This window comes from Manis javanica, chromosome 4 (assembly GCF_040802235.1).
Source record: "Manis javanica isolate MJ-LG chromosome 4, MJ_LKY, whole genome shotgun sequence".
Classification (NCBI taxonomy): Eukaryota; Metazoa; Chordata; class Mammalia; order Pholidota; family Manidae; genus Manis; species Manis javanica.
Window position 1 is genome coordinate 122,459,344 of NC_133159.1, and position 20,548 is coordinate 122,479,891.

At 41.8% G+C, this 20,548-nt stretch overlaps 1 protein-coding gene and 1 pseudogene across 1 annotated transcript; one reads left to right on the top strand and one right to left on the bottom strand.

Moving 5' to 3' along the window:
* The first annotated feature begins 581 nt into the window (after nucleotides 1–581).
* LOC118974034 (zinc finger protein 18-like) lies at nucleotides 582–12,498 on the top strand. Its single transcript, XM_073232867.1, has 5 exons — nucleotides 582–632; nucleotides 1,876–2,065; nucleotides 2,576–2,583; nucleotides 7,997–8,124; nucleotides 11,378–12,498. Exons 1-5 carry the CDS (start codon nucleotides 582–584, stop codon nucleotides 11,913–11,915), a joined length of 915 nt encoding a protein of 304 aa, XP_073088968.1. The 3' UTR covers nucleotides 11,916–12,498.
* A 1,717-nt stretch (nucleotides 12,499–14,215) lies between these two features.
* Nucleotides 14,216–20,548, bottom strand: part of LOC108387707 (dynein axonemal heavy chain 9-like) — a 353,770-nt pseudogene continuing 347,437 nt past the window's right edge.

Consider the following 20,548-nt stretch of genomic DNA (forward strand, 5'->3'; position numbering starts at 1 on the left):
TTTGATACCTCTTCTTACACTTTCATTCAATCTCTTCTTTAAAAATAAAATTAAGGTACATACAATAAACAAATCTTAGTGTACAGCTTAGTGAATTTTGACCTGCATATACCCTCGTGCAACCATCACCTTGATCACGATATCAAACATTTCCACTAATTTTTTTCCCCCTTCACCTATATGACCCATTCTCTCCACCTTCCTTCCCTATGGTAAACCACTAGTCTGTTCTCTGCATTTATGACTCTATTTCAGTTTTGTTTGTTTATTCATTTGTTTTTTTTTTCAGATTCCACATATAAAATAAATCATACAGTATTTTATCTTTCTCTGTCTGACTTATTTCATTTAGCATAATATCCTCTAGGTCCATCCATGTTGCCACAAATAGCAAGATTTCATTCCTTTTTATGGCTGAGGAATACTCCACTGTATATCCTTGCCACATCTTTAACCATTCATTTATCTTTGGACACTTAAGTCATTTCCATATTTTAACTATTGTAAATAAAACTGTAATAAATATAGCAGTGAATATTTCTCTTTGGATTAGTGATTTAGGTTAGATTAGAGAGGAGGCCATGACCCTCGTGGAGAGCTTGAAGGGAGACCCCCAGAGACTATGGCAGTGGGTGAGCAGAGGGTGTTATCTGTAAGCGAAGCAGAGGGCTCCTTGGGCATCTCAGCAGGCATCTTGTATTTTTTCTGACACTATATGTGTGAGATTTTCCACATCAACAACCAATTCTCCAGTGCTCTGATGCCTGCTAGGCATCCTGCCATTCAGTTCAAGTATGACACTCTCTGGGGTTAGCTCAGACTCCACGGGGTAAGGGTCAGTCTCACAAGACTGCTCCCATTTCAGACCTCAGTCCCAGAGGGTTCCTGGGCTTACGATCCACTGGCTAGCAATTCAGAGGTCCCCACAACCCTTTCCCCAGGTTTGATAATTTGCTAGAATGACTCCTAGAACTCAGGAAAACACTTTACTTAGGATATGATTCAGAAACAGCCAAATAGAGGAGATGGGGGTTTCATGGGACTTCCATGTTCTCTCTGGGTATGCCATCCTTCCAGCAAGTCTGTGTGTTCACTAATTCAGAAACTCCCTGAACCCCTAAAAATTAGAGTTTTTTTAATGGGAGGTTCATTATTTAGACAGGATTGCTTAATCATTGGTCACTAGTGGTTGAAAATCTCCAGCCTCTCTCCCTTCCTTAGAGATTGAGAGGTGGGCCTGAAAGTTCCCCTCTGATCACCTGGTTCCTCTGGGGACCCGACTTTATTCTGAAGCACTCTGGGGGTCCTCCAAGAATCAGCTCATCAGCATTAGCTCAGGTGTGGTTGAATAACAGAAGTCGCTCCTGTCCCTCCTATCCTTCAGGTAATTAGAAGGGCTTAACATGCTCTGGGCCAGGAACCTCAGACAGAGAAAAAGTACATATTTCTTGTCAGGGTCTTCCACATCAGTGTATCCCTATTCCTCACCTAATTCTGAGACTCTCTGTGACTCTCAACACTTTTTAGACATTAGGGGTTGCAGATAAAGTCTCCCATCCCATTCCAGCTTTAGGTTAGAATGTTCGAGACATTCAAAAGATGCCTGAGTTTTAATTGGTGGTGACTATTCTGTAGAAGCACAGTACTGGTTGCCTGTGTCAGAGGTCTCTTGGCCTGCTTCACTCCTCAGCTTGTGGCCTCTCTCGGGATGTTTCCTGTACCAGTTCCTGCAGGACTAGTCATAAAGCTGGGTTTCCCTCTCCCTGCCCCATGACCTCAAGGACAGCCTTACGATCGGTTACAGGTTAGCTTTGCATCGTTCAGAAACCCTCATCCTGGGTCTTCATTAATTAATTAATTCTGTGTGGTCTCTAGATAAGCAGCCAAGTTCTAGGACAGGAAATTTTATCAGAGAAGTTGGGACCTGCAAGCTGCGCAGCGGGGGACATGGAGCCCCCTCTCGAAGTGGTGCCTCAGGAGCTGGGACTTGAGAATTCGCCCTCTGGGCCTGGGGAGCCACTGCACTGCGCTGTGAAGGAGGAGTCCGACACGGAACAAGAGTCGGGTAAGGGACACTTATTCCCGGCCAGTGGTGCTGTCCTGGAGACGTTTGGGGGTTGTGGGTAGTGGGCCTGAGGGGGAGTTGGAAGTGGTATGCTGCTCAGATGGGGGAATCTCTGGGAAGTTTGGGAACAGCATAGACCTCCACAGATCACTCTGATTTGGAGACTTGGAGTCTAATGTAAACCACTTCATGACGGCTAGACCATTTGGATTTTGGTTTTGAGGAAGGAGGTGGGAGAAGATAAGGGTGAGATGGTTTGGGAGGTGGGAGGGAGTTGGAGTTTGTTAGGGAGGTAAACATAAGGCTTGAAATCGAGGGTGGTCGGGCAGGTGTCAGCCCTGCTTTGTGAAGATTTGTTATCTGTGCCCGGGGGAGTGGTTGACGGGGACCGTCTAGGCTCTTCAATCTCCTGTTTCTCGACTTCAGTGGTGGCTGCTCCCCAGCTTCCTGCCTAGCCTGAAGAGAGGCTCAGCGGGGACCAGGCCTTTGGAGCCTCTCTTCTCCAAACAGCACCGCAGGTGAGCTGGGTCCCTCCGCTCCTCTTTTCCAGAGAGGTGTGTGTCAGCAGTCAGGAGGTTTTGGGGGAGAGGCACCTACAAAATGAAGCAGAGAGGAGGGCCCAGCAAGGGTAACAAGAATGATACACATGGAATGCATCTGGAAATCAGTATTTCTCTTAGGGCACTGTTTCCTAATTACCATCTTGAATAATAGAACCCGGGCCTGGAAGACGTAGCAGTGAAGAGGCACTCTTGTCTTTCCTTTTTATTATCTTTGGGTTATGCCAAGAAAAGTCTTTTATTTCCTAGTCCAGGCCTCTCACACAGGAGTCAGTTTGAGATTTTGAGTGGGAGAGATGAATTCCCCTATCTAACCTGTGGAGGTGTAATGGAAAAACAATCAACTGCACATAAAGTATATAGTTTGGAAAGGTTTTGATACAGTCAAGATAAACATATCTGTCCTTCCGGAGGTTTCTGTTTGCCCTTCTGTAATCCCCCCATGCTTCTCCACTCCCGAGGCAACTACTGAACTGCTTTCTGTTACCTTACATTAGTCTGCATTTTCTAGAATTTTATATAAAATGGCTCATGCCATATGTACTCTTATCTTTGTTCTTCTGCATATAATGTATCTTTCTTGGTTCTTTTAGTGTGTTCTCCCTGGTTCTAAACAGTTTGACTGTGATGGACCTTGGAGTCATTTTCTTCAGGTTTCTTGTACTTGGGATTCATCGAGCTTTTTGGATCTGTGGGGTTGTAGTTTTCATCAAATTTGGTAAATTTTTGGACATTATTTCTTCAACTGTTTTTTTATTTCATTCTCTTCCTTTTCCACTTCTTTGGGGACTCTGAGCACACATGTGGGTTGACAGAGAAAAAATACATATTTCTTGTCAGGGTCTTCCACATCAGTGTATCCCTATTCCTCACCTAATTCTGAGACTCTCTGTGACTCTCAACACTTTTTAGACATTAGGGGTTGCAGATAAAGTCTCCCATCTCATTCCACCTTTAGGCTAGAATGTTCAAGAAGTTCAAATGTATCTTTATACTTTCATTTGGTCATTATTTCCTCAACTGTTTTTATATTTCCTGCCCTTCCTTTTCCACACTTAAATAATGCAAACAGAAGTCTCTGAGTATATAATGAGAAAGTGTACATGTTCATAGATCTCTTTAAATCATCCCACAGTTAATTTACTGGTGCTCTTTCTTTTTAAAACATCTGTTTCATTTTGGATAGTTTCTGTTCATGTGTCATCAGATTTACTAATTTTTTCTGCATTGTCTAATCTGTTAATCCCATCCATTGTATTTTTTATCTCTAGAAGTTTGAATTGGGGCTTTATCATATCTTTATGTCTGTTCTTAATGTGTTGTCTTTCCTCCAGCTCCTTGAACGTATGAAATACAGTTGTAATATCTGTAATAATGTCCCTGTGTACTAATTTATCATCTCCATCAGTTCTGAGTCAGTTTTCGTGGATTGATTGATCTTATTATGAGATGATTTCCTGCTGCTCTGTTTGCCTGGTAATCTTTGATTGGATGTCAGGCATTGTGAATTTTACCTTGTTGAGTGGTGGATACTTTTACATTCTGCAAATGTTCTTGAGATTTGCTCTGTGATATGGTAAGTTACTTGGACATAGTTTATTATACGGCACCAGAGAATCCTTTAGGGCTAATTTTTCCCACTTACTGAGGCAATGCCCTTCTAAGTATTCTATCTGATGCTCCTTTATGTACAAAGATTTCCACTCTGGCTTGTAGAAATGTCGAGTATTTCCAGCACTGTGTGAGCTGTGGAGATTATTTTCTGGGCTTCTTTTGGGGGATCTCTTCTAGATTCAAGGGGCACCCTCTGCAGAACTCCAGAGCTGTCTTTTTGTGGAGCTCCCCCATCTTTGGTTTTCTGCCCTGCTGACTCTGTAACTGCCTGAGCCTCCCAAACTCTGAGCTCCTTCAAGTAGCAGGGGTGGGAGGGCTGCCTGGTTCCACCTGGGTTCCCCTCTCTGTGCTGCTGTGGAAGCTGTCTCCAGGCAGTAAGTTTGGGCTCCCCTAATTTGTTTCCTTGCTTTCAGGGAATCTGTTCCACTTTGTCTAATGTGTAATGGCTTCAAACCATTATATGTTATATTTTGTCCCATTTTCCAGTTGTTTCAGGCAGAAAGGTAAATCTAGTCCCTGTTAATTCATCTTGGCTGTAAACAGAAATTTCTGGAATAGGTTTATTTTGATGATGCATTTAACAACTCTGAGAAGTCCCAGTGTTTCAGGAACCTATGCACCTAAATCAAAACATGGTTTCAAACCTTTGGGGGGCTCTTCTTGGGGCTTGCCTCCTGAGGTAGTTCAGAGTAAAGGTGAAGATAGGGAAGCCAGTAGGTGGTGCTTAACGTGGCACTAAAGTCAGGTCTGAACTTCAGCTTTCCCGGCTCAAAGATTTAGAAATCAGAATACCAACTTTGTGGTTCACTCTGGAGGCGAGGGCCTCCTTGTTATTGCCTCAATGGTACCCTTCTCTCTGCCTTCAAGATACCTAGAAATGAAATTGTTAGGTCGTGGCTTGTTGAAAAAGATTTGGGGGCATATTACAAGCACACTTGGAGGATTATTGCTTCTGTAGTAAGTACAGAACATCCTCGTAAAAGGTATATATAATTTAGAAACATATTGTAAGTAGTAGAGTTAAGTTGCATCACATAAACAGCATTAATCATGACTTGTTCTGGATAGCTTAAAGTTCAGATGAAAAATGCTCACCCAGCAGCATCATATATATGTATAGAGATACATAAAACTCCCTGTATTTAGCAGATAACTGATTAGCAGCTGCTCAACCCCGACAAACAAAAATCATCCCTACCCAATACCAGTATCCCTCCCCCAAACTCACAGCACCTATTTGCCTTAGAAGGACCTTGATATTAATGGGATCTTTTCTAAGTGAAGGGACATTTTCAGTATAAGTAGACATTCCTTCTAATCTCGTCTAGAAATTAGGAACTTCATGAATAATGCCAGAATAATGAAGTAGCATTCCGACACGGTGGTTCTTCATTCATAGAAACCGTGACTGAGTCAGAGCCTCCAGCGCTGGTGATGCGTTTACTCACATGCCTGGGTTTCCAGGCTCAGGGATAACTATGCAAGTCGGTTGTGGCAATGCCTCATAAGCCCACAAGATGGTGCTGTTTCCACACAAACCCAAGATTTCCCCATCAAATCCATACTTAGTCCTTCTGGAATAGGAATTTAGATTTTTTTCCGCTTTTTATAAAAATGAGAAAAGGGCAGGATGGCTGAAGTTGCTGTCCTGCTCATAGAGTTCGGGGTTTATCCAAGCACCCCTAGCTCCTCGGTCATTCCTTAAGTGTGTGGCCTTACCCTGAAGGTACACTGTTGAGCATACTGTGCATCTTTTCTGGTTTTGGAAGAGCAGATTGTGGCCCTTGGGGATTTTGGTGGCTGTGTTCTTTCTGCTTTGTACTGTATTTGGTAGCTGCCATTCTGATGCCCGTGGACTAGGCCCCGTGCCCAGCAAGCCAGGCAGCCAAGCAGATATCGCCGTGCTTGGCACGTCCATCCTTTCCTCTTCCGGTGCCGGACCAAGGGTCTGTGTGTTCTGACCACCAAGACAGAACCCCTGTGTTCAGCAATGTTTGCTCAAGCTGGTTTATTTTCAGGAGGTTGTTAAGGTAACTTCATTTACAGATTAACAAAATAAGGTGCTAACAATTCAGACTTTAAACATTAAAATTAAAATTCATATTTAAAATATGGTTTTAGTTAATAGTTCCCTATTTAGTCATATATATTGAGATTGCTTTCACATTTTCACCTTTTTCACCCTAAAATATCCCATCCCTCTTTCTTTTTCAAAATTTTGCTTATTATCTGATAATGAGAGACTTTTTGCTATCTCCATTCTTTTTCAGCCATTCCCACTTCCCCTTGATATGTTACAAGGCAGGCTTGAATTAGCCTGAGCGTGGCCTCCCTGAGTGGTATATTGTGTATAAGAGGAGGATGACTTCCTCTCCTTCTCTCTTTGTTTCTGCTCCCTGTATTCTCATCCTTCATGACAATAATAGGTGACTGTCAACTTTGGGGTTCCTGAGAGTGTACAGAATCCCTTAATTCTCTCTGCAAACCCTCAGGGCTGAGTCGGAGCGACTGAGCATCACACAGATGCATATGCTGCTTCTCCCAACATAAATCACCTACTGAGGGCTGACTGCTGAGGGTCTTATTTCACCTGGACAATGTATGTTGACTGCCTATTTCTCTGTTGGTCAGGGTCCCAGGGACTGGAAAGTACAATGGAGAGTCCTCTTCTCTTGGAGCTTACATGCTAGTAGAGGCAGCTATTAATCAAGCACCTATGTGTATGCACATGCATACACACAGACATATACATACCCCAAATTGTTTAATAAGCTGTATGAATGATATGAATGGAAAGTGCAACGTGCTTTGAAAACAAATGACACTTGCCTAAATTCTGTTAAGCCTCATGACAGTTACTTGAGTTCAGTACTATAATTAGGTGACGACTGAGGCTTTTAACTCCCTTGCTTAAAGATCACACAACTAGAAAGTGGCAGAGCTGGCCCTTGAACCCTCTATGTCTGACTACAGAGACTATGCTGTCAATCATTCCTATACAAACAGTTTCTGACAGTCAGCCCCTTGGTGGGATGATAGAAATTCGAATTCACAAAAGGAGATGCTAATTCGATAGGCCTCCTAGCATTCCCACACTGCAGTCTCCAGTTCCATAGGAGAAGAAGGAAGGGCCTGTTTGGGGGAGAACTGAGGGACACCTCACTCCAGAGAACCCATCAATTTCCCACTAACTGGGTGGAAAACTGATTTAATATTAGACCCTAAAACCAGGACTATTGGGAGATTCCAAGTGTGTTTGGCCACTGCCTCTCTCTGCTCTGAACCTGCCAATCATCGTTTCAGAGGCTTATAATTCAGTTGACCTAATTGTTGATTCTTCCCACCATTTTGCTGATTTGCATTTGCTTTTGCAACAAATTGCTTTTTAACTTATTTCTTTTCCCTCTTGAATTTCCCAATTTTAATGAAATATTGGGAATATTAGACTCTCAACTGTTCAAAGATCTCAATTATAAGGACTAAAAGAGTTTTAAAAAAATGAGGACAGTGTAGAAAAAGTTCCTGTCTTCTCTGTGTTTTCCATTCTTAAAAACATACAATTTAAAGAAATCCAGAAAGGGTAAGAAATACCGATGTAGTTTTCCCCTTGGCCTCTTCCCTTGAACCCCTCCCATGATCTTGCAGACCTCTGCTGGCTGGGATCCGAGGTGCATCCCTTCCCTCCCAGCTTCCCCATCGGCGGGGAAGGCAGAGTTCAAGGCCCTCCACTGGAGTCACCGTGTTGTATTTTTTCTAGGTGCAGTGGAGGCACCTGGATTCCACTCAGAAGGAGCAATACTGGGACCTCATGCTGGAGACCTATGGGAAAATGGTCTCAGGAGGAAAAGGAGTTTGCCGGCTAAGTGGAAGGAGATGGAAAAGATGGTTAGACATTTTCTGTGCACTTTTGGAAACAGCTGTTGTGCTTAAAGTTCTCTGGCTGAAGGGAGTTCTCAGAGATAGGGCTGGGAACTGGAGATAGTGGGGTTAGCCCTGCAGCTTCCTGGCCCTGAAAGGGTTCTGTGCCCATGAGCTGCCATCGGTGCATGACACAAGCTAACTCCTGTGCCCCATGGGATGGGCAATGATATCGCCGTTTTATAGGCAATGAAAGTGCATGTCAGGTGAGGTCCCTTGCTCTCTGTTATGTGGCTCTTGAGTGTAGAGTCACAGTGGCACTCAGTGTGGCAGGCTCTTGAGTCTGCATTCTTTTCTACTGAACCACACTGTCCCAACCCACCCTTCTTGGGGTCCCAATCGTGAGCCTTGGACGAGCCTGCCTGGTGGGCTGCAGGCCCTCCTGGTCACCCGCCCAGACTTCTTTTGATGGCTTTCACCGTATATCCTGTTCATCTTGTGAGTACTGGTGTCTGAGAATCCCCGCACATCCTTGCAGATGAGTTTCCTTAAGTGGTCTCCAGAGCCTTCAGTTTCCATCTCACGCCCAGGGTGTGCCTTTGGAAGACACAGCTTGGGGCCTAGTCCTCCCTGTTCATCTGGGCCCACATGTTATCTCTCTGTGTCAGGCATTTCCAGTTCTAAGCCTGATCTGACTAATTTAACAGAGTATGGGGATGAGCTGGCAGGATGGCACTTTCATGTCAGTGAGAAGATCCCGAGGCCCACCTGCATAGGTGAGTGACCTCTCACTGGGCCTGAACTGTCTCTGGCCTCCTGTCATTAAATCGGAGATGGGGGAGAGGTATTAGGACTTGATTTCTATCACCCTGGTTAACACTCCATGATCTGGTCCGTCCCATGTGAATACCAAGGTTGGGTCTCCTCATCTCTGTCTGTAGGGCTATTGACACACATACTTAATCATGGAAGAAGGACCACACATTGGATTTGCTGCCGTCAGTCTTGTCTGCTGTGATGTGACAGTTTCTTTCTCAGAGAGAGTAAAGATCAGAACAGATCGAGCCCACTAAAGATATGAATAGATCCCATTACAGAAACAGATGTGTCTCAGATATTGTTGCCCTCCGAACTCGTGTTTGTCTTTTCGTATTTTGGTTGTAATGAATAGTAATCAACCCACCGTCAACAAAGTAAGACAAAATAAACAGAAAAGCATGTTTTAGCTAATCTCCATGCACCTGACAGTTATTAAACAGCAACAATGACAGATTCTTCATATAAATCTTGTCCCTTAAGACTGGGGAAGAAGAAATATGAACTTGTTCTGATGTAATGTAACAATCACCCCCTTATGCCCTTTTAAAACCACTGTCTTCTTCACTCTTTTTAAAACACTGCAGTTATGTGAAACGTAACTATCAAACAGACACACACACACACACACACACACACACACACACACACACAACCTGTTGCATATACAAAAGTACCCAGGACCATGGAGGAAGAAAAGGCTCAAGGATGAGAATTACATGACAAGCCGTCTTTATCCCCAGTGGGATCTAATTAGTTCTCTTCCTTTGCTAATATACTACAGAGAGAGCAAATATCAAATGATATATATGATTTTATTTTTAAGCGATATATTTACTGTAATACTATTTCACAAGGATTCCTTTGGAGCAATATTTTTTAAAATTCATTTCACAACTAATTGGTGTGTTGTAAAATCATCTTATATGTTGTAATCAGCATTTTAAAAAGTGAAATGATAACATGGAATAGGAAATATCAGATTGCAAATAGAAAATACTAGATGTCAGGGTAGGAAGTATGTCAGGAAGTTTTTGGCCCAACTATGTTGTATGCATTATGTTTCATCATAAATATATTTCCTGCTGTAGGTAGCAGACAGTAAAGCTTGAAAATACTGCTCTAAAGATTGTGCAGTAGGATTTTTGTTTTATAGACTATTTTTTAGAGCAGTTTCAGATTCACAGCAAAATTGAGTGAAAAGTACAGAGATCTTTGTTGTAGGTTTTTGTGACCTATAGCTCATGTGTTCCTACTCATTCTCCCCCCACCCCCACCCCCTTTATCCTGCCTGCTGACTGGGCCCCATTAGAGCTTACCTTGAACCAGACTGGAGAGTTTACAAAGCCAGCCTGCCTTGATAAGATAAAGAAATGCCATCGTAGGTTCTTGAGAGAGAGGGTATGTGGGAAGAAGAGAGGTTGAGGAGCCAAGTGCAGGAAACTGGGAGGAAATATATGGAGGAGAGGAGCCCTGTGGGAAGTTGGTGCAGGAGTCCAGCTGTGCAGGGACAAGTCCTGGGCTGGTATGGAAGTGAGCAGTAAGGTGGGAAAGGACTGTGCCAATCTGAAAGCTACAGCAGTTAGGCAGTCTCCAGATTGGGATGAGACCATGGGGGCAGAAGTCATGGAGAGACCGTATGTGTTGTTTTGTTTGATCTACCAGAGAAGAGCTCATAGTTAAATCAGGCCAGCAGAGGCGTAAATCTCAAAAATCTCCAAGAATAGTAATGGAGCTTTGAAAGAAGACTGCTTCATCAGTATGTGACTATTATGAGTCTGTTGTTTTAAAAAGGCAAAATCACTAAAATAGTGGGATACTGATATAGAAATATTATTATGTGTTTATTACAACATCTCCAGGATGCACCATGACATTTTTAAGACTTCTTTAAAGACATGAGAAACTACCTTTGCCATTTGAGAGGAATATTCTGAGGTTTTGTGAACTAACAAGTTTAGGTCTAATTCTCTGGCAGATTCCTTGATCTGTAGCAAATAACTTGAAAGACATGAGTTCAAGAAAGAGGATGGTAAATAGGTTCTTTAGATATTCATAGAGTAATTTATAACAGTTGAAAATAAATACTACCAGCAAAATAAAAATCTTTACTATTTGCACCATAAGTATTAATAGCTGGAAACCTAAGTCATGATAACACAATTTTCCCTGTTATGTGAGTTAATGAAGCTCAAGTGAATGCTAGATTCAAGTATAGATCAAGGAACTCACTTTTCCACTAACACCTTAGTAAAATCAATGCATTTCATGAATTTTTAGGTTACTTGTGAATGGGAGAATCCATGTGAAAATGTTAAATACCACCATTTGCAATTTAAATGCTGCAAAGCCAGATACCAAACTGTATATACAATATGATGTCAATTATGTCAGACTTACATACATGTGGGTTAAATAAAGACTGGGAGGAAATGTATATTCAATGGATGTTACCTCTGGGTAGTACGCATTTGCCTCATCCTCATCCTGGAGAACTGTCTGTGCTGTGGCTTGAGGAGAAGAGAGAGACCTCCCCTAGAGGGCAGCTGAGAGCCCCCATGGCCCAGAAACTCCCCACCTGCAGGGAGTGTGGGAAAACCTTTTACAGGAATTCTCAGCTTGTTTTTCACCAAAGAAGTCACACTGGAGAGACGTACTTTCAGAGCCCCACCTGCAAAAAAGCCTTCCTTCGGAGTTCAGGCTTTGTGAAGCATCAAAGGATTCACACGGGGGAGAAACCTTGTAAATGTGATTACTGTGGGAAAGGCTTCAGTGACTTCTCAGGATTGCGCCACCATGAGAAAATCCACACAGGAGAGAAGCCCTATAAATGTCCCATCTGTGAGAAAAGTTTTATTCAATGGTCCAACTTTAATAGACATCAGAGGGTTCACACTGGAGAGAAGCCTTATAAGTGCACCTGCTGTGGGAAAAGCTTCAGCTGGAGCTCGAGCCTTGATGAGCATCAAAGATCTCACTTAGGAAAGAAGTCCTTTCAATAGCCAAGCTCTCACAGCCCTTTTCCATCTTCCAGTCCATTTAAAACCCTTAGCATCCTCCAGGGAGGCTGCATTTGTTAAAGTCTATCCCTGTTCTCTTTCTGGGGGATTGGAGAGGGGAGTACCTCTGCAGGTGTGGTTTTGGACTTGGAGGACATTCTAGCCTCTGGATTGGATTTCATACTGGTTTAATTTCTTGCTTCTGCATCAGGAGAAAGATACTCATCATCTTTCTGAAAGTTCCTTCTTTTGCACCTCTTGGGGAAAAATGTGTCACTTGGAGACCACATTGTAGAGGTGCCATCTGGGAAGAGTTAAGTGGGAAGAATTAGCCCCAGTTGCTACTCATGGGAAGAACTTCGGATAGGCCTCTGGAGAAGGACTTCTGTTGTGGGAAGCAGGGCATAGAGTACCAGTGAGCTCATGTGTTCTTTTTGTAATCCAGGTGCCAAAGTAACTTCAGGTGTCCCTTGTTTTAAATAAACTTAGCATTACTCCCTAGCTCATTTGTGTCTGAAGTGTCCACTGTGTGCTGACTGTAACTCATATAGTGCATTTTCTCAGCAAAGACCCCAGATGGCAATTGAGCTCCTATATCATCCCATACAAACATATCAAGTTTATCAGTCAGCTGAACAATGATAGGAAAATGCTCACATGGTCCCCAGGTGTGAGAGCCTGGCCAGCGCTGGGCATTGTCTCAGGTAAGTCTGTCCTGGGTGTCCTTTTCCTGAGCTCACTTCCCACTTGCCTCAAGCTGCCTCTCTTTATCCTGCATCCCACTTAGGCTATCATTTTTGCCAAAAACATACTGTGCTTTTAAAATTATGTTTATTTTCTCATTTTTTCTGAAGGTTTTAAGAAGAACTCACTAGTACGGATCTAATTTATAGTACTGTCTAGAGGTTTGACACATATCTACCCTACTTGGTTTTGTCTTCAAAAAATACACGCTCCAAAGTGTCCTGCTCTTGTGTGGTGAAACGTCACCTTCCTTCCGCCTTGGTCCTCCTCCTGCCTGCTTTTACATTACTGTTCTCGGTGAGGCTCAGGAAGCAGGATGCTCATGAGGAGGGCAGAGCTATCTGCCTGCAGACATTAAACTGTAGGCATGAAACTGCCAGTTGTTGCAAACAGTGGGAAGTACTGGTTGGTGAGAGACAAAACTCAAGTTTGAATTCCTGGATTCCAGAGGAATTTGTTAACTCTTACGTCATGGAGATGAGGAATAAGGTCCCTCACAGGACAGAAAGCAGGAAAATCACGGAGGAATTGCCATTAGATTCTGTATTCTGCATAGCAGATATTTGTAGGTAGGTGGGATGTTCTGTCTTGAAAGAACAGTTCTTAGAGTGGTCCCTGGATCAGAAGCATTGGTAATTTGTTAGACTTATTGAATCATTAATTCTGAAGAATGGGGCCCAGCAATATTTTTGTTTTAACAAGCTCTTCAGGTTATTCTGATGCCTGCTCAAGTTTAAGGACCACTGTTTTAAATAACTCATTCCAGAAGAAGTTCAAGGATATGTGGTAATAATTCTAGAAGAATTAATGGGCCCTCCCAGACTTTTTACCAAACAAGCTTCCCTATAGAGCTCTTTAAAACAGTGAAACTGTGGAATTCTTTGAGCTTCCAGTGCACATTTGTTCTACAGAGAAAAAGCTAGAAAACTTACAAGTTAAAAAGCTTTAGATGAAGGGTTAAAGGTTTCTCCTTGGGTTCCCCTTGAATGGTTCTGAAGGATGATAGTGATCCAAGGGAACAACCTACCTCATTCACAGGTATGTTCTCAGTAAATAGTGTTAGATACGAATTTATTGAATGGAAGTGTGAGGTAAAATACCACATACACACTTCCCTTATCCTCTAGAACAGTGGCCAGCAAAATATGGCTCAGTAAATAAAGTTTCTGGACCATAGCCACACCCATTTATGTATTGTCACTGACTGCTTTTGGGCCCTGGGGGCAGAGTTGAGAAGTTGCAACAGAAACAAATGCCCTGAGAAGTCAAATGTTTTCTGTCTGGCCCATTACAGAGTTTGGTGACCCCTGATCCAGAGTAAAGTTTCTCAAACCATAATGTGCACCCAAATCACCTGGGAAGCTTGTTAAAAAGCACACATGGGGTTTTTCAGTGAGTGATCACAATGCTTTAGGTTCACAGAGGAGCTGGCGGTTAGAGCGCTGAGCACAGGGCTGTGTAATAGCGCCAGGGCTCAGGCAATTTGGTGTATTTCTCTGGTCTCCAGGATCACGACTGCACTCTGAAAGCCTCCAGACAGTTGAAGAATGAATCACTTTATTAGGAAAGTGTTATGAAAAGCTCCCCGGTTTTGGGGTCCACACTCCTCCAGCTCAGCCTCACTTTAGACATTTCTTGCCTAGTTCCTTAAAACAATTATACAAAATTGTGAGTGTAGTTAAGATTTCTTTTACCTCTCTGGCTTACCACACCCCTCACCCACTTGCCCCCCTGGGCAGCCTCTAGCCCAGCCTTGTTTACTCTTTCTGCAGGAAGCTAAATCTGGAGAAGCAAAGCTACTCCAGCTAGAACCCACTTAGATGGGTTCTCCTTCATCTTCAGGTTGAAAGTCCACACGTAGGTGGGTCCCTGCTGACAAGTCTTGTACACAGGACAAGGGTAGACACTGTGGCAGTCCTGCTTATCTGCAGGAATGGCCTTGATGAACATCACAGGCATTGGGGGCGTCAGATCCTTCAGCTTGGCCTCTGTAATGATCCGAGCCTGAGGACAAAAAACACAAAGAGCTGCTTCAGAAAAGACCCAACGCCCAGCCAGCCAGCCAGCCAGTCAGCCTTCCCATTAGAAGACTCTGTAGATGGGAGATGGGGGAGGCCTGGCTGCCTTGTAGTCCTGTCATTAGCTCATGATGGAATGCATCTGATACCTGGAAAACATTTCTATTGTTTTCCAGCCTAAATCACTTAGTAAAGGAGAGTTCCAAAAGCTGTTATTTATCCCTATACAAATTAGTCTTGAGTCACTCTTATTTTTTATTTTGGTATCAATATACAACCACATGAGCAATATTGTGGTTACTAGGTCCCCCCATTCCCAAGTCCACACCCATACCCCATCACAGTCACTGTCCATCAGCATAGTAAGATGCTGGAGATACTACTTGTCTTCTCTGTGCTATACTACCTTCCTATGACCACCCCTCACTTTATGTGGGCTAATCATAATGCCCTTTATTCCCTTTCTCCCTCCCTTCACACCTACCCTCCCCAGTCCCTTTCCCTTTGCCAACTGTTAGTCCATTCTTGGGTTCTGTGAGTCTGCTGCTGTTTTGTTCCTTCAGTTTTTGCTTTGTTCTTATGCTCCACAGATGAATGAAATCATTGGGTGCCTGTCTTTCTCTGTTTGGCTTATTTCACTGAGCATATGTACCACATCTTTTTTATCCATTGATCTACTGATGGACACTTAGGTTGCTTCCATTTCTTGACTGTTGTGAATAGTGCTGCAATAAACATAGGGGTGCATATGTCTTCTTCAAACTGGGGTCCTGCATTCTTAGGGTCAATTCCTAGGAGTGGAATTCCAGGGTCAAATGGTATTTCTATTTTTAGTTTTTTGAGGAACCTCCATATTGCCTTCCACAATGGTTGAACTAGTTTATATTCCCACCAACAGTGTAGGAGGGTTTCCCTTTCTTCGCATCCTCACCAGCATTTGTTGATTCTAGTCTTTTCTATGTTGCCATCCTACCTGGTTTGAGGTGATATCTCATTGTGGTTTTAATTTGCATTTCCCTGATAATTAGCCATGTGGAGCATCTTTTCATGTGCCTGTTGCTCATCTGAATTTCTTTGGAGAAGTGTCTGTTCATATCCTCCACCCATTTTTTAATAGGATTATTTGCTTTTTGTGTGTTGAGGTGTGTGTTCTTTATATATTTTGGATGTTAACCCCTTGTCAGATATGTCATTTACAAATATATTCTCGCATACTGTAGGATGCCTTTTTGTTCTGCTGATGGTGTCCTTTGTTGTACAGAAGCTTTTTAGCATGATGTAGTGCCATTTGTTCATTTTTTATTTTGTTTCCCTTCCTGTTCAGGAAAAAGTTGCTCATGTTTATATTCAAGAGATTTTTGCCTATATTTTCTCCTAAGAGTTTTATGGTTTCATGTGACTTACATTCAGGTCTTTGATCCATTTTGAGTTTACTTTTGTGTATGGCGATAGACCAGAAACCAGTTTCATTCTCTTGCATGTAGCTGTCCAGTTTTGCCAACACCAGTTGTTGAAGAGGCTGTCATTTCTCCATTGTATGTCCATGGCTCCTTTATTGTATATTAACTGACCATATATGCTTGAGTTTATATCTGAGATCTCTAGTCTGTTCTCTTCATCTATGGGTCTGTTCTTGTGCCAGTACCAAATTGTCTTGTTTACTGTGGCTTTGTAGTAGAGCTTGAAGTCAGGGAGCGTAATCCTTCCTGCTTTATTCTTCCTTCTCAGGATTGCTTTGGCTATTCAGGATCTTTTGTCATTCCATATGAATTTTAGAACTATTTGCTCTAGTTTGGTGAAGAATGTTGTTGGTATTTTGATAGGAATTGCATTGAATCTGTAGATTACTTTAGGCAGGATGGCCATTTTGACAATATTAATTCTTCCTATCCATGAGTATGGGATGTGTTTCCATTTATTGGTATCTAATTTCTCTCATGAGTGTCTTGTAGTTTTCAGATTATAGGTCTTTCAGTTCCTTTGTTAGGGTTATTCCTAGGTATTTTATTCTTTTTGATGCAATTGTAAATGGAATTGTTTCCTGATTTCATTTTCTGCTAGTTCATTGTTAGTGTTTAGGAGTGCAACAGATTTATGTCTATTAATTTTGTATCCTGCAACTTTACTGAATTCAGATATTAGATCTAGTAGTTTTCGAGTGGGTTCTTTAGGGTTTTTTATGTACAATATTATGTCATCTGCAAACAGGGACAGTTTAACTTCTTTTTTACCAATCTGGATGCCTTTTATTTCCTTGTGTTGTCTGATTGTCCTGGCTAGGAACTCCAGAACTATGTTCAATAAAAGTGGTGAGAGTGGCCATCCTTGTCTTGTTCCCAATATTAAAGGAAAAGTTTTCAGCTTCTCGCTGTTAAGTATAATGTTGGCTGTGGGTTTGTCATATATGGCCTTTATTATGTTGATGTACTTGCCCTCTATACCCATTTTGTTGAGAGTTTTTATCATGAGTGGATGTTGTTAATTTTGTTGAATGCTTTTTCAACATCTGTAGAGACTATCATGTGGTTTTTGTCCTTTCATTGATGTGGTGGATGATGTTGATGGATTTTCGAATGTTGTACCCTCCTTGCATCCCTGGAATAAATCCTACTTGATCATGATGGATGATCTTTTTGATGGGTTTATGTGTTCAGTTTGCTAATATTTTGTTGAGTATTTTTGCATCTATGTTCTTCAGGGATATTGGTCTATAATTTTCTTTTTTTGTGGTATCTTTGCTTGTTATTGGTAGTGGAGTGATGCTGGCTTCATAGAATGAGTTTGGAACTATTCCCTCCTCTTCTACTTTTTGGAAAACTTTAAGGAGGATGGGTATTAGATCTTCACTAAATGTTTGATAAAATTCAGCAGTGAAACCATCTGGTACAGATGTTTTGTTCTTAGGTAGTATTTTGATTACCAATTCAATTTCCTTGCTTGTAACTGGTCCATTCACATTTTCTGTTTCTTCCTCAGTCAGCCTTGGAAGGTTGTATTTTTCTAGAAAGTTACCCATTTATTTTGGATATCCAGTTTGTTAGCACATCATTTTTCATAGTATTCTCTCATAATTCTTTGTATTTCTGTGGTATCCACAGTGAATTTTCCTTTATCATTTCTGATTCTGTTTATGTGTGTAGCCTCTCTTTTTTTCTTGATAAGTCTGGCTAGGGGTTTACTTTGTTTATTTTCTCAAAGAACCAGTTCCTGCTTTCATTGATTATTTCTATTGTTTGATTCTTCTCGATTTTATTTATTTCTGCTCTAATCTTTATTATGTCCCTCCTTCTACTGACTTTGGGGCTCATTTGTTCTTCTTTTTCTAGTTTCATTAAATGTGAGTTTAGACTATTCATTTGGGATTGTTCTTCTTTCCTAAGGCAGGCTTGTATTGCAATATAGTTCTCTCTTAGCACAGCCTTGCTGTGTCCCACAGATTTTGTGGTGTTGAATTATTGTTGTCATTGTCTCCATATACTGCTTGATCTCTGTTTTTATTTGGTCATTGATCCATTGATTGTTTTTGAGCATATTACTAAGCCACCATGTGTTTGTGGGATTTTTCATATTCTTTGTGTAATTTATTTCTAGTTTCATACCATTGTGATCTGAGAAGCTCACCTGTATAATTTCCATCTTTTTTAATTTACTGAGGCTCTTATTGGGGCCTACTATATGATCTATTCTTGAAAATGTTCCATGTGCACCTGAGAAGAATGTGTATCCTGTTGCCATTGGATGGAGTGTTCTGTACATGTCTGTTAGAGCCATCTGTTCTAATACGTTGATCAGTGCCTCTGGATCCTTATTTTCTGTCTGGTTGATCTGTCCTTTTGAGTGAGTGGTGTGTTGAAGTCTCCAAAATGAATACATTGCATTCTATCTCATCCTTTAAATCTGTTGGTATTTGTTTCACATTTGTAGGTGATCCTGTGTTGGGTGTACAGATATTTATAATACTTATATCCTCTTTTTGGACTGACCCATTTATCATTATGTAATATCCTTCTTTGTCTCTTATTACATTCTTTGTTTGAAGTCTACTTTGTCTGATACAAGTACTGCAACTCCTGCTTTTTTCTCCCTATTTGTCGCATGAAATATATTTTTCCATCCCTTTACTTTCAGTCTGTGTATGTCTTTGTGTTTGAAGTGAGTCTCTTGTAGGCAGCATATAGATGGGTCTCGTTTTTTTGTCCACTCAGTGACTCTGTCTTTTGATTGGTGCATTCAGACCATTTACATTTAGGGTGATTTTTGATAGGTATGTATTTATTGCCATTGCAGGCTTTAGATTCATGGTTGCCAAAGGTTCAAGGGTAATTCCCTTACTAACAGTCAAATTTATCTCACTTACTAGACTATTACAAATACAACCTAAAGGTTCTTTTTTTTCTTTCTTCCTCCTCCATTCTTCATATATTACATATCATATTCTGTATTCTTGGTTTATCCCTTGATTGACTTTGGGAGTAGTTGATTTGATTTTGCATCTGCTTAGTAATTAATTGTTCTACTTTCTTTACTGTGGTTTTATTATGTCTGGTGACAGCTATTAAACCTTAGGAACACTTCCATCTATAGCAGTCCCTCCAAAATGCACTGTAGAGGTGGTTTGTGGGAGGTAAATTCTCTCAGCTTTTGCTTATCTGAAAATTGTTTAATCCCTCCTTCAAATTTAAATGATAACCTTTCTGAGTAGAGTATTCTTGGTTCGAGGCCCTTCTGCTTCATTGCATTAAATACATCATGCCACTCCCTTCTGGCCTGTAAGGTTTCTGTTGAGAAGTCTGATGGGTTTTTCTTTGTATGTGTTCTTTTTTCTCTCTCTGTCTGCTTTTAATATTCTGTCCTTATCCTTCATATTTGCCATTTTAATTATTATATGTCTTGGTGTTGTCTTCCTTGGATCTCTTGTGTTGGGAGATCTGTGCACCTCCATGGCCTGAGAGACTATCTCCTTTCCCAGATCGGGGAAGTTTTCAGCAATTACCTCCTCAAAGACACTTTCTATCCCTTTTCTCTCTCTTCTTCTTCTGCTACCCCCATAATGTGAATATTGTTCCATTTGGGTTGGTCACACATTTCTCTCAATATTCTTTCATTCTTAGAGATTCTTTCTCCTCTCTGTGCCTCAGCTTCTTTATATTCCTCTTCTCTAATTTCTATTCCATTTACCATCTCTTCTACTACATCTAATCTGCTTTTAAATCCCTCCATTGTATGTTTCATTTCAGATATGGAATTTCTTAATGATTGAATCTCTGTCTTAAATTCATCTGTGAGTTCTTGAATAATTTTCTGTACCTCCATGAGCATGTTTATGATTTTTATTTTGAACTCTCTTTCAGGAAGATGGGTAAGTTCAGTTTCATTTGGCCCTTTTCTCGTGTTTGTGAGATTCTTGTCTGAACAAGATTCCTTTGATGTTTCATATTTGCATGTGGCGCCCTCTAGTGCCCAGATGCCCTAGTCTCTGGAGTTGCTCAGTCCCTGGAGTGATGTCAGGCGTTGCAGGGGAGCAGTGCTGGTGCCTGGAGGGAAGGAAAGAGCTGTTCCCTGCTTCCCGGCTGCAGTGCCTGTCTCCATTGCCAGAACCAGTGGGCTGAGCACACAGGTGTAAGCCTCTGAACTTTGTGTGTGTAGCTGCGGTAGGCGGGGACTCTGGCTGGTCTAACAGCAGGGCAGGGTCTGCCAGTTTGCGAGCTGGTGCCAGCAGGCCAGGAGGAAGGCTCAGCAGGCTGCATATCACAGTGGGGGGGCCTCAGAGCTGAGTAGCCAGCCAGCAGAATGGAGTGCCTGAAGCTCCTGAAAGTTACCAACCTGCTTTGCAGAGTGTACCCAGACAACAATTTTGTCTACCATTCCTTTGTC